At 38.5% G+C, this 14,662-nt stretch overlaps 2 protein-coding genes across 6 annotated transcripts in view; one reads left to right on the forward strand and one right to left on the reverse strand.

The window, feature by feature from the left end:
* The window catches only part of PLEKHH2 (pleckstrin homology, MyTH4 and FERM domain containing H2), a 107,741-nt gene that overhangs the window by 22,572 nt on the left and 70,507 nt on the right, over positions 1–14,662 (forward strand). For all 5 annotated transcript variants that reach the window (XR_003004298.1, XM_024753606.1, XM_024753607.1 and 2 more), the window contains exon 3: positions 11,136–11,198. Coding sequence is in view for 4 of the 5 variants with exons in the window: in XM_024753606.1 (XP_024609374.1) it covers positions 11,136–11,198 (63 nt within the window). In the remaining variant the exon portion in view is untranslated. The remainder of the gene's footprint in view (positions 1–11,135; positions 11,199–14,662) is intronic.
* C1GALT1C1L (C1GALT1 specific chaperone 1 like) lies at positions 8,915–9,901 on the reverse strand. Its single transcript, XM_024753454.1, is given in 5 exon segments — positions 8,915–9,165; positions 9,168–9,335; positions 9,338–9,450; positions 9,452–9,796; positions 9,798–9,901. Coding segments are annotated over 5 exon segments (981 nt in total).

Raw genomic sequence — 14,662 nt, forward strand, 5'->3', positions numbered from 1 at the left:
ATAGTTAGTTCATTTTCAACTAAACCTTGCTAACTTAAAGTTATTCATGAAAGTAATACATGTGGTAGAAATACACAGCTTTAAATTTTTCTGTATAAATATTCATTGAACACCCATTAAGTATTAGATACTATGCTGGACACTTTCCTGTTTAATCGTCACATAAATAGTATGAGATAAGTGTTATCTCACTTTACAGGTAAGGAATGCAGACTCAGGAAGGTAAATGTCTTACCCATCATTACACAGCTTAGAAGTAGTGAAATCTGGATTCTGATTTAGGCCTTCCTGCCTCCAAGTTCAGTGTTCTTTCCACTTTTCCCTATATTCATATTTCAAGGACTACCCCTTTTAAATTAAAAAAGCAAAAATACTTTTTAGACATATGCTTTTAATTAACTCACTGTATTCTCATATCCATATAATTTTCATGTCCAGCAAATTCAGTTTATTTGTAACCTTATATACCAAGTCCTATGAAATGCTGTGTGTGTGTAATGCTTTTAATAATGGAAAAATCATTTTTTGTAAGGTTATTTCTTGCTGGCAAGCTTTTAGAATTTTACTGAGTGACTGGTATGTGCAAAGATATGGTGTTACGGAGGATATAAAGGGTACTCACACATGAAATATGTCTTCAAGCAACTTACAGTATAGTTGTGAAAATAGTACAAGGTAGAAAGTAAATGCCATAGGAACAGAAAAAAAAGTTATTTGACAGTGGTAAAAATAATGCTACTATCCTTCATACAGGCATAATGCTTTACAGATGTCATTTCATTCAATAATTTATAATATATTGAATACCTATTATGTATAAAGAGCTGTATTAGGGTATGTAACAGTGAGGCAGACAGACAAGGCTTCTGCCCTCACTGTTATCACTAAAAAGCAAACACTTCAGAAAGAGAAATCTGACAAGATACTTGTATAGTCCTTGTCTTAGTCCATTCAGGCTGCTATTTCAAAATGTCACAAACTGTGTGCTCATAAACAACAGAAATTTATTTCTTACAGTTCTGGAGGCTGGAAATCTGAGATCAGGGCACCAGCAACATTGGGTGAGGGTACTTTCCTGGGTTGCAGACTTATCATTACATCCTCACTTGGTAGAAGGACTCAGAGAGCTCTGTGGGATCTAGGGCACTAATCTCATTTGTGAGGGCCCCGCTCTCATGACCCAGTGACCTTCCAAAGGTCCCACCTTCTAACACCATCATTTTGGGTGTTAGAATTCCAACATGTGAAACTGGGGGGACACAAACAAAAAAAGTCTAAAGAATAAAATTTCATATAAATACCATATTTTTTAAAAATTGAAGTATAGTTGATTTACAATGTTGTGTTAATTTCAGCTGTTACAGCAAAGTGATTCAGATATATATAGATATATATATATATATACATACATGCACATACACAACACACACACACACACACATATATATATTCTTTTTCAGATTCTTTTCCACTATAGGTTATTACAAGATATTGAATATAGTTCCCTTAGTTATCCAGTGGGTCCTTGTTTTTTTATCTGTTTTATATATAGTAGTGTGCATCTGTTAATCTCAAACTCTTAATTCTAAATACCATCTTAATCAGATATGGGTGAGACTCAAAGTATGATTCATTCTAAGAAAATTCCCTCCTAGCTGTGATCCTGTGAAATCAAACAAATTATGTGCTTCCAAAATACAATGATGGGACAGGTATAGAACAGACATTTCATTCCAAAAGGGAGAAAGAAGGGGTAACAGGTTCCAAGCAAGTCCAAAACCCCAGAAGACAAACAACATTAAATCTTAAAGCTTGAGAACAATCTTCTTTAATTAGATGTTCTGCTCTGTGGGACAAAGGTCTTACCTTCCAGACCCACCTGAGGCATGGTGTGGGGATGGTCTCGCTCTCTGGACACACTGGGATATGCTCGCCTCCCATGGTTTTATTGGGTGTAGCCACACAGCAGCTCTCATGGGTTGCAATTGCATGCTGGTGGTTCTACCAGTCTGGGGCCCCAAGGGTGGCCTGATGGCTTCACTGGCACTGCCCTGGTAGTGGCTCCCTTCAGCGACCTTGCCCTGAAGTGACCCTCTGCTTGGGTTGTGGGCCCATGGCTCCAGGTTGCTTCATCTTTCTAAATCTAGGTGGAGGTAGCCGTGCCCCCATGGCTCTGCTGGGCAGGATAGAGCCCCCATAGCTTTGGGCAGTACCACTTTGATTTAGGCAGAGGTCAGTCATCTGGCCTGTTGAAACCCAGGCAATAACCCCATCCATCTACCACGTTTTGAAACTGAGGAGGCAGCCCTAATGATCTCTCTCTCCTTTTTTAAAAAAAATTTTTATTGGAGTATAGTTGATTTATAATGCTGTGTTAGTTTCTGCAGTACAGCAAAGTGAATCAGTTATACATATACATGTATCCACTCTTTTTTAGATTCTTTTCCCATATAGGTCATTACAGAGTATTGAGTAGAGTTCCCTGTGCTATACAATAGGTCCTTATTAGTTATCTATTTTATATATAGTAGTGTGTATATGTCAATCCCAATCTCCCAGTTTATCCCTCTCCCCTTTGCTCCCTGGTAACCATAAGTTTGTTTTCTACCTCTGTGACTCTTTATACTTCGTAAATTAGTTCGTTTGTACCTTTTTTTAGATTCTACATATAAGCGATATCATATATTTGTCTTTCTCTGACTTGCTTCACTTAGTATGATAATCTCTAGATCCATCCATGTTGCTGCAAATGGCATTATTTCATTCTTTTTATGGCTGGGTAATATTCCATTGTATGTAACACATCTTCTTAACCCATTCCTCTGTTGATGGACACTTAGGTTGCTTCCATGTCTTTCTTGGCTATTGTAAACAGTGCTGCAATGAACGTTGGGGTGCGTGTATCCTTTTGGATTATGGTTTTCTCCAGATGTATGCCCAATAGTGGGATTGCTGGATCATATGGTAGTTCTATTTTTAGTTTTTTAAGGAACCTCCATACTGTTCTCCATAGTGGTTATATCAATTTACATTCCCACCAACAGTGCAAGAGGGTTCCCTTTTCTCCACACCCTCTCCAGCATTTATTGTTTGTAGACTTTATGATGGTGGCTGTTCTGACCTGTGTGAGGTGATACCTCATTGTAGTTTTGATTCGCATTTCTCTGATGATGAGTGATGTTGAGCATCTTTTAATGTGCTTTTTGGCCATCTGTATGTCTTCTTTGGAGAAATGTCTATTTAGATCTTCTGCCCATTTTTTGATTGTGGTGTTTGTTTTTTTGACATAGAGCTACATGAGCTGTTTGTATAATTTGGAGATTAATTCCTTGTCAGTTGCTTCCTTTGCAAATATTTTTTCCCATTCTGTGGGTTGTCTTTTCATTTTGTTTATGGTTTCCTTTGCTGTGCAGAAGCTTTTAAGTTTACTTAGGTCGCATTTGTTTATTTTATTTTTTAAATTTATTTATTTTTGACTGTGTTGGGTCTTCGTTGCTGCATGCGAGCTTTCTCTAGTTGCAGTGAGGGGAGCTACTCTTCGTTGCGGTGTGCGGGCTTCTTACTGCGGTGGCTTCTCTTGTTGCAGAGCATGGGCTCTAGGTGTGCAGGCTTCAGTAGTTGTGGCTCACGGGCTCTAGAGCACAGGCTCCGGATGCGCAGGCTCAGCGGCCATGGCTCACGGGCCTAGCTGCTCCGCGGCATGTGGGATCTTCCTGGACCAGGGCTCAAAACTGTGTCCCCTGGGCTTCCCTGGTTTCACAGTGATTGAGAGTCCGCCTGCCGATTCAGGTGACACGGGTTCGTGCCCTGGTCTGGGAAGATCCCACATGCCGCGGAGCAGCTAGGCCCGTGAGCCATGGCCGCTGAGCCTGCGCATCCGGAGCCTGTGCTCTGCAACGGGAGAGGCCACAACAGTGAGAGGCCTGCATACCGCAAAAACAAACAAATAACAACAACAAAAAACTGTGTCCCCTGCATTGGCAGGTGGGTTCTTAACCACTGAGCCACCAGAGAAGCCCCTATTTTTGTTTTTATTTTCATTACTGTAGGAGGTGGATCAAAAAAGATATTGCTGCGATTAATGTCAAAGAGTGTTCTGCCTGTGTTTTCCTCTACGAATTTTATAGTGTCTGGCCTTACATTTAGGTCTTTGATCCATTTCGAGTTTACTTTTTCTTTTTAAATAATTAATTAATTTATTTATTTTTGGCTGCGTTGGGTCTTCATTGCTGCACTCGGGCTTTCTCTAGTTGCAGAGAGAGGGGGCTACTCTTTGTTGCGGTGCGTGGGCTTCTCATTGTGGTGGCTTTTCTTGTTGCAGAGCATGGGCTCTAGGCGTGTGGGCTTCAGTAGTTGTAGCACGCAGGCTCAATAGTTGTGGCTTGCAGGCTCTAGAGCGCAGGCTCGCAGACTCTAGAGTGCAGGGTCAGTAATTGTGGCTCATTGAGTTTACTTTTGTGTATGGTGTTAGAGAGTGTTCTACTTTCATTTTTTACATGTAGCTGTCCAGTTTTCCCAGCACCACTTATTGAAGAGACTGTTTTTTTCTCCATTGTACACTCTTGCTTCCTTTGTCAGAGATTAATTGACCATAGGTGTGTGAGTTCATTTCTGGGCTTTCTGTGCTGTCCCATTGATCTATGTGTCTGTTTTTGTGCCAGTACCATACTGTTTTGATTACTGTAGCCTTGTAGTGTAGTCTGAAGTCAGGGAGTGTGATTCCTTCAGCTCTGTTTTTCTTTCTCAGGATTGCTTTGGCTATTCAGGGATTTTTGTGTTTCTATATAAAATTTAGAATTTTTGTCCTAGTTTTGTGAAAAATGCCATTGGTAATTTGATAGGGATTACATTGAATCTGTAGATTGCTTTGGGTAGTATGGTTATTTTGACAATATTGATTCTTCTAATCCAAGGACATGGCATATCCTTCCATCTGTTTGTGTCATCTCTGATTTCTTTTGTCAGCATCTTATAGTTTTCAGAGTAGAGGTCTTTTGTCTCCTTAGGTAGGTTTATTCCTAGGTATTTTATTCTTTATGATGTGATTTTCCTTGATTTCTCTTTCTGATCATTCATTGTTAGTGTTTACAAATGCAAGAGATTTCTGTGTATTAATTTTATATCATGCAACTTTACCGAATTCATTGATGAGCTCTGGTAGTTTTCTGGTAGCATCTTTAGGATTTTTTATGTATAGTATTGTTTCATCTGCAAACAGTGAAAGTTTTACTTCTTTTCCAATTTGGATTCGTTTTATTTGTTTTTCTTTTCTGATTGTCATGGCTAGGACTTCCAAAGCTATGTTGAATAAAAGTGGTGACAATGGGCATCCTTGCCTTGTTCCTGATCTTAGAGGGAATGCTTTCAGCTTTTCACCATTGAGAACGATGTTAGCTGTGGAGCCCTGATGATCTCTGAATTAACGTTTATGGTCCTTCTTTCCTTGTCTTGAAGAATAGCCCATGTTCACAGCCATATAGTCCTGTCCTGTAAAATCTAAGTCCAACAGCCTTCCTCATTCCTTCTTCTTCATTTTAAACGGACTGTTTTCCTGCTGGGGTGGCTGATTCATTCTGTGGTTCAAACCCATACTAATCTCTTAATCACAAGGTGGCTTGGCCACACCCTGTTCTCTCTGGAACAAGCTTTCTCATTTCTTTCAATATGGATAGGCTGAAAATTTTCCGTTTCTGCATCCTCTTTGGTTAACAATTCCATCTCTAAGTCATTCTCTCTTTTCACATTTTACTATAAGCATTCAAAAAGAACCAGGCCACTCCTTAAACACTTGGCTTAGAAATTTCCTCAGCTATATATCCAATTTCATCACTCATAAGTTCTCCTTTCCACAAAACACTAGGACATGAACACAGTTCAGCAAAGCTCTTTACCACTTTATAACAAGGATCACTTTTCCTCCAGTTTCCAATGACATGTTCCTCATGTCCGTCTGAGACTTTAACAGAAGAGCCTTTACCATCTGTCATTTCTACCAACATTCTGTTCACAATCCTTAGGTACACTTTCCAAGAAGATTGAGGCTTTCTCTATAGTTTTCCTGTTCTCTTTCTGAGCTCTCACCAGAATTGCTTTTAATGGTTCGATCATGGCAATGTAGTTTTTTTCTACTATGCACCTTAGAATTCTCCCAGTCTCTATCTGTTACCCAGTTCCAAAGTTGCTTCTGCATTTTTAGATATTTGTTACAGAGGCACTGCACTCTCAGTACCAATTTTCTGTCTTAGTCTGTTTGGGTTGCTATAACAAAATACAACAGACTCTGTAGTTTACAAACAATAGAAATCTATTTTGCCCTGTTCTGGAGGCTGGAAGTCTGATACCAGGATTCCAGCAAGATCAGGTTAGGGCCCTCTTCTGAGTTGCAGAGTTCCTGTATTTTCACCTGGCAGAAGGGGCTAGCAGCTCTGTGCGATCTCTATTATAAAAGCCCAGTCATGAGCGGTCCACCCTCAGGATTTAATCACCATTACATTGGGCACTCTGATTCCAACACGTGAATTTTGGAGGGACACAAACATTCAGATCACAGTGGTCCTCTTGAGAAACTATTAAATCTTTCTAAAAATTATTATTATTAAAACTTTGTCTTTTTAGAGCAGCTTAGGGTTCACAGAAAAATTGGGTGGAAGATACAAATTTCTTATATAATCCCTGCCCCCACACATGTATAGCCTTCCCTATTATGAACATCCCCCACCAGAATGGTACATGTTACAAATTGTTGACCCTACATAGACACATCATTGTCTCCCCAAGTTCATAGTTTCACTCTTGCTGTTGTACATTGCATGGGCTTGGACAATGTATAATGACATGTATCCATCATTGTGGTATCATACAGAGCATTTCCACAGCCCTAAAAAGCTTCTGTGCTCTTTTTATTCATCCCTCCCCATCCCAATCCCTGGCAACCACTGATCTCTTTATTGTCTCCATAGTTTTCCAGAATGTTATATAGTTGGAGTCATACTTTATGTAGCCTTTTTAGATTGGTTTCTTTCACTTAATAATATGTATTTAAGTTTCCTCCATGCCTTTTCATAGCTTAATAGCTTATTTCCTTTTAGCCCTAAATAATATTTCATTGTCTGGATATACAACAGTTTATCCAGTCATCTACTGAAGGAAGTCCATCTTGGTGGCTTCCAAGTTTTGGCAGTTATGAATAAAACTGCTATAAATATCTGGGTGCAAGTTTTTTTTTAAAGATATTTTTTTAATTAATTAATTATTTATTTTTGGCTGCATTGGGTCTCCATTGCTGCACGCGGGCTTTCTCTAGTTGAGGCAAGTGGGGGCTACTCTTCATTGGGGTGCGCAGGCTTCTCATTGCGGTGGCTTCTCTTGTTGTGGAGCACGGACTCTAGGCGCATGGGCTTCAGTAGTTGTGGCACGTGGGCTCAGTAGTTGTGGCTCGTGGACTCTAGAGCACAGGCTCCGTAGTTGTGGCACGTGGGCTCAGTAGTTGTGGCTCGTGGGCTCTAGAGCACAGGCTCCGTAGTTGTGGCACATGGGCTTAGTTGCTCCGTGGCATGTGGGATATTACTGGACCAGGGGTCGAACCCATGTCCCCTGTATTGGCAGGCGGATTCTTAACCACTGCACCACCAGGGATGTCCCTGTGTGCAAATTTTTATGTGAACATAAGTTTTCAACTCCTTTGGGTAAATACCAAGGAACACACTTGCTGGATAGTATGGTAAGAGTATGTTTAATTTTATAAGAAACCATAAAAATGTCTTCCAAAGTAGCTATATCATTTTGCATTCCCATGAGCAATGAATGAGAGTTCCTGTTGCTCCACATTCTTGCTACCATTTGGTGTTGTCAATGTTCTGGATTTTGGCCATTCTAATAGGTATGTCAGTCGTTTTTTTTTTACTAGCAAAATTTTACAGAGTAGCAATCTGTTTGTGAATTTTCCTATTTTTCCTGACAATCTCAAAAATATTCAAAATTGAGGCTAAGGCTGCACAAGTGCAAAAGTTCCCCTGAAAACACAATGTAGTTGCTTTGCAGAGGTGATGATTATTAGCATATTGTCAGTAGTGAAAGAATGTGGTGTTGGCATGTGCATGCCAGCTCGTTTTTTGGATAAGGAATATCCTAGACAGGAGACACCATGCTTGTCCAACTGCTTGACATAATGCTGCAGTCTGTAACGATGACTCAATAAAATGCTTTTAGACAGCAATATTTGCTTATTAAACATTTGAAATAGCTTCACAAAAATTAAAGGTGACATGATGTCCATAGAATGCACTTGGGAAGTATCTATTTACATATCCAAATATTTGAAACCTCTTCCAGAATCTAGATCCCTACAGTAAACTTCCTTTTAAAAAATGCTGCCATGTGGACAGGAAGTTAAATTGACATATATGGTGATATCGGAATGTTTTACATTTTTATTATCCAACAGAAATATAAAGTAAGACACATGTAATTAACAAATTTCCTAAATAAATAAAATAAAGCTAAAAAGAAATCTTCCATTAAATAAAAGAAAGATTTAAAAAAAATCTTCCATAGGGAATTCCCTGGCGGTCCAATGTTTAGGACTTGGCACTTTCACTGCCGGGTCCAGGTTCAATCCCTAGTCAAGGAACTAAGATCCCACAAGCCACACGGCACAGCCAAAATAAATAAATAAATAAAAGAATGCTAAAAATTTCTAATAACATGAATAAACTGTAAAAGAAACAGTTGACATTAATTTTAATGTTATATTTTATTTAATGCAACATATCCAAAATATTATCATTTCATTGTTGAGTCAGTATGAACAATTACTGAGATTTTTATACTTTTTATACTAGGTTTTCAAATAATATTATTGAATGGAGTGTGTATTTTATACTTATGCTACATGTCAATTTGGACTAGCCACATTTCAAGCACTCCTGGACAACATAGTCCTATTATTTCCCAGCCCTCTGTCATTTTCTGAACCATTTGAAGGCAAGAAAATCAGTGTGTCATTGAAATAATGTCCAAATGCCCTGAGCTGGCACACACCATCCATCATTACTATCATCTTCTCGGGAGTCAGTCCATTAAAAGTAATAGCCATATCTGAACAGCAGGCTTCTGCTACTTGCTGAGGGTTACTAGACATTGTCTCTTGAATAAGACATGCAGTAGTTTTGTATTTATAAATAGAGTTCTTCCTTCAGAATCCTCTGCATTTTCTGCAAGAACTCCTGCATATTTCAGGCAGACTGCCAGTTGCTTATCTTCAGATAACTTCCAAATCACACTTTGATCTGCACACTTTTCAGACTTATTCAGAAGTCTGTTAAGTCCTTTCATAGCTCTATACTTAAAACAATTTCTTCTCCCATAGTCACATATTCAAGGTCACCAGATGTTATAGTGTGGCCCAGATAGAAAGGTTGTGATGCATCCCTAGTAAACAGAAGATACTTTATTTTCAATGACAGTAAATGTAGTGGGATGTGGAGGAAAGAACCAGTTGTCGTTGTTGCCGTGCTTCCCAAAGACATATTTGTACCTTTTCCTTATCTGTGTCCACATGTCATTTTTTATCTTAAACAAACCATCATTTTCAGTACTGTAGCCCTCTTTTTTGTCACAGTGTTTGGCCTAAGTCTCTTACAGTACAGCCCAATAATACTCATCATTGGGTTCTACAAGGATGGCAGAGTAAATACAGATACTTTTACTGAGCTCCATGCGTTCCACTTCTGAAATGTTTAAGAAATCTTTTGTGTTAGGTGGGTGAAGGTGATGATGCTCATGGTCTTGAGTTTTATCTGTGTCGAATGGTAATTGGCCCAAACATAGTTATCAAAACAGCAAATTCTCCCAACCAGTGTACCCTTAAGAAATGATACAGTACACTCATAACAGAAACCATCTTTCAGGCATTGAGAACAGAGCACACCTCAGTTGGGGTCCCTGTCACCCAGGCAGTCCAGAGAGGGCAGCTCCCTGCTGGGCCGTTGTAGCTGCAGGAGGCCGCTTCTCTGTGGTTTTCAAGAAGGGGAGAGATCTGGAGTGTTGGCTATGGGGGTGGTACCCAGGGTGCTGTGAGTTTGAGATGTTCTGGAAGTTCAGGGCGTCTGGGAATATCAGCCAACAATAAAATTGATAGAGTCTGAGCCACAGACTGAGCCACAGACGGCTCTAGTGTTGACCAGACTTCAATACTCAGCAAAAAATTTAGTTTTACATCCTGGTTGTGTATGATGTTAACTGCATTGGGTCCTATTTAATACTTTTGTTTATTTTACTTATAATATTCATTTTACTATTTAACTCTCCACACTTTTTTTAATTCCCCACCCTCTAAAATCTCCAAACTTTCTCTTCTCCACAGAACTTTAAAAAAATACCCAGATATTTTTCCATTCTCTGTGCTGTATGCTTTTGTGGACGTGTGTGTTTAATCAGAGTATCTTCTATACGCTTTCCATCATGATCTGTAAGAATTGAAACTCCTCAGTTGTGACATAAACATACCACCTATGGAGCTTATGAGAATACAACACTTTCTGATATCACTGGGACTTTTTTTTTCTATATTAAGCCTGTGTCAATGTATCTTTTTTTTTTGCGGTACGCGGGGCTCTCACTGTTGTGACCTCTCCCGCTGTGGAGCACAGGCTCCGGACGCGCAGGCTCAGCGGCCATGGCTCACGGGCCCAGCAGCTCCGCAGCATGTGGGATCTTCCCGGACCACGGCACGAACCCATGTCCCCTGCATTGGCAGGCGGACTCCCAACTACTGCGCCACCAGGGAAGCCCGAAATGTCTATTTTTGATCAGCAAATCAAATATGACATTTGAGGTCTTACTATTCTCTTAGATTTAATTTATTGTTCTCAATATGTGTTAACCAGTGATTTCTAACATATAGTCCAATGAAGAAAATTCTATTGATGAATACTCATGTAGTATCTATTACATTGTATTAAAAGTATCAAACCTTTGGTATTTAGTTTGATCCATTTTTAAATATGCCCTGAAAGAGCTTTTAATGTGCTAAATTGTATGAAATCATATTCACTGAAGTACTTTAAATGTTCTTAAAGAATTCCAAAAGGGAAATATAAATTTTTCTATTTTTTATATCTTTTCTCACTTTTCAGATGCAGCAGCTGGAGAGACAAGTTATTGATGCTGAACGTCAAGCAGAAAAAGCTTTTCAACAGGTCGGGTATAGTTTTAGTTAAAAAATTGTTTTCTGCCTCTACCAGTATAAACATTGTTTTTCCCAAAACAATCCTGAAAATAGTCTTCAGCTGTCCTCCTCATTTTATCATTTTTATTGTTCATGAGCTGGTTCCATAGAGAAAATGGAGAATCTAACTTTGTTTTGCCCCTTAATAAATTTTCAAAAGGACAAAAATGCTTCTATTTGGAAGTTTTATCTTACTTATGAAAAAAATCAAATATGACTTTTATGGTTATGCCTAACCATAATGACAGTTTATGTATAAATATGTTCATGGCAGCTTTATTTATAGTAATAAAGAGTTGGAGATAATATGAATGCCATTTTGTAGGAGAATGAATTAGAGAACCGTATCTATTCCATGAAATATTAAACAACAATTAAAAATAACTATTACGGGCTTCCCTGGTGGTGCAGTGGTTGAGAGTCTGCCTGCCAATGCAGGGGACACAGGTTCGTGCCCTGGTCCGAGAAGATCCCACATGCTGCGGAGCGGCTGGGCCCGTGAGCCATGGCCGCTGAGCCTGCGCCTCCGGAGCCTGTGCTCCACAATGGGAGAGGCCACAATAGTGAGAGGCCCGCGTACAGCAATAAAACAAAAAACTATTACAAAGAATATATGCAAATATGGAAAAATGCTTAGTTATATTAGGAATAATATTTACAGATTTTTATATTTAACATGATGTTATATTTAACATTCATATTTTTATTTTTGTTTTATTTAACAACAACAAAAAATTTGTGTTTGTGGAATTATGGATTATTGGTTTTTTTATTCTGTGTATTCATACTTTCTAGTTTTTGATTTTGGTACTACTTTTACTTTAAAAAATAATCTTTTGATAAATCACTTAACCCTTTCTGGGCCTTGACAACAGTAAAATGAGCGGTTTGGATGAGCCCACCAGCCTTAAAGTTTGTCTAAGGAGCCTAAATTGATAATTTCACATTTTATGAAAAGATCTCTGTCAGATTCAGTCAAGTCAAGAATTTCAGAAGTCTTAAATACAAAATTATTTCTTCCAAGGAGTGTATCTTCAATTTCTTATACTTGCTCTAAGTTTGTCATGTTTCTTCCTTCAGTTTGAGTATTACCAAATCTTGTTTTCACCTAAAAGATTTAATTTTACTCCGTGGATTGTTTTAGTGGCTTGACTAAGTTAACCCAATTTAACCTAATCCTTAATTTTCTTAAATTAATTATACTTGAAGATAAAATCTTAAAACTTTATTATGCAAAATTTCAACCACTACAGGAGCAGAGAACATAGTATAATGAAGCCCTGTCATCACCTTCAGCAGTTAGTTGATGCACAGCTAGTATATACCTCCACCCACTTCTTCCCTACCCCCACACTAGGTTATTTTGAAACAAGTCCCAGATATTATATCATTCCACCCAACAGTATTTCAGCAACTCATCTACAAACAAAGACTTAAAAATCATAGCTACAGTACCATCACCCCACCGAAAGATTACCAATAATTTTTTAAAACCTCAAATGTAGATTTTGATACAAGTACTAATGGTAAGGATGTATGATTTGCTTGTTTTTTTTGGTTTTTTTTTTGGCAGTACGCGTGCCTCTCACTGTTGTGGCCTCTCCCGTTGCGGAGCACAGGCTCCGGACGTGCAGGCCCAGCGGCCATGGCTCACGGGCCCAGCCGCTCCACGGCATGTGGGATCTTCCCGGACCGGGGCACGAACCTGTGTCCCCTGCATCAGCAGGAGGACTCTCAACCACTGCGCCACCAGGGAAGCCCTGCTTGGTTTTTTTGTATTTTATATTCTTTAGTTGATGGGACCAAATAGTAATTACTCTACATATACCTATAAAAAGCCAATAATTAACAGTAAAGTCATTAAAGGTCACTTACATTCTAAAAGAAAGACTCTTGTGTTTATATCACTCTCTGTCACTCTACACCAAATGTCTTTTTCTGTGGTGGGCCATATATGTGCGTCCCTATTCAGCCTTCAGCCTTTTGCAGCATACGTTTGTCATTTTGTTGACCTCTCTGACTTTCATGTCTCCTTCCCTTTCTTTCCTTTTCTGACTTTGGCCTTTCCTGGTGACATCTCTCTTTATCTCTGTACCCATGGCTGTCTCTATACGTTTCTCTGTCTATTCTTTCCTAGCTTTCTTTTCCCTTCCCTTCCCTTCCCTTTTTCTCCTTTAACTGCTCGTATTATAGGAAAAAAAAAAAGAAGGAAATTGAAGATGGTTTTGTTTTGCCTTAAGTTAAAAGTCTAAATTCATATATGCAGCAAATTTATTTAGCTCTGAAAATTAAACTAAATGGAGAATTTTTTAATTTGTGATTTTCATTCTTTTTACCCCTTTGGTTCACTGGATCTTGAAAGAAAAAAGGAATCCCCATTCTCAACTCAAGGGAAGCAAACCGTGGCAGTTTGTAGCCATCAGGGCCCAACCACTGATCTCAATAAGTTAACAGGAAGAATATCTTATTTGAAGTTGTCCTTTGAGGATATCAAATGTAAAGTTATTTAATTCTATGTGCCACATTTTTAAGCAAAATTATACAATGATTGGTTATTTTAGATATACTGCCTTAAATCAACACCCCCCCAAAAGAGTGAGAATTGAAGATCTCCCAGAGTTTCTTTATAATCTGTAGATATTTCTTTTTGTCATACACTTTAAATTTATACAGTACCTATTTTTGTTATGCTTCAGAAGAATTTTTTCTTAAATATGTCATAATGAATCTAAAAGTTAACAGGAAATATAAACAGAGAGCAGATGAATTCTAATGTACTGACTATATTACTTTTTTTTTTTTTTGCCTTTGCAAGACTAAGTAAATATTATTAACTTAGAGTAACTGAATCCTTCACTGTCTTTAACAGTTTCCATGGGACTATGGCCTATCTGCTGTTCATGTTGCTTAAATTCATAATTTATCCTTTGTCATTGAGCCATATCCTAAGACTTAAACTGTGTTTATACTAACCTAGAAAGAATGTTTCACCACTAAAAGCAGTAGTCAGCTGAAACAGCTCAGCTCTACACTTTAGCTTTGTACATTTTTCTCCTTGTTTATTAATGTGTGGGCATCACTTGCATAATCACTAAGTAAGTTGCTGATAGACAAAAGCATTAAACATTCTTCCAGAGAAATCTTGGCAGTCTTTTTACTTGATGCTGTAGTACATCTTCATTGTTATTGTTCACAAATTTTGAAAGCAGTACGTGCAGATCAAGCCAGTACTACTTATGAGAACTCTTGTGAGGCAGAAAAGCAGCAAATAGCACATTTGGGAGACACTGATAAACAGGATTCCTTCTCAAGTATCTGATTAGTTAGGTATATAATACAATCTAATACACTAATTTATGCTAACCAAAGAGGGCTAGATAATTTCCCCTGTAGGAGTTTGTCTTTTCAATTCTGTCCTTCTAGACTCAGTCGCTT

This window comes from Neophocaena asiaeorientalis, unplaced genomic scaffold (assembly GCF_003031525.2).
Source record: "Neophocaena asiaeorientalis asiaeorientalis breed wild unplaced genomic scaffold, Neophocaena_asiaeorientalis_V1.1 scaffold171, whole genome shotgun sequence".
Classification (NCBI taxonomy): Eukaryota; Metazoa; Chordata; class Mammalia; order Artiodactyla; family Phocoenidae; genus Neophocaena; species Neophocaena asiaeorientalis.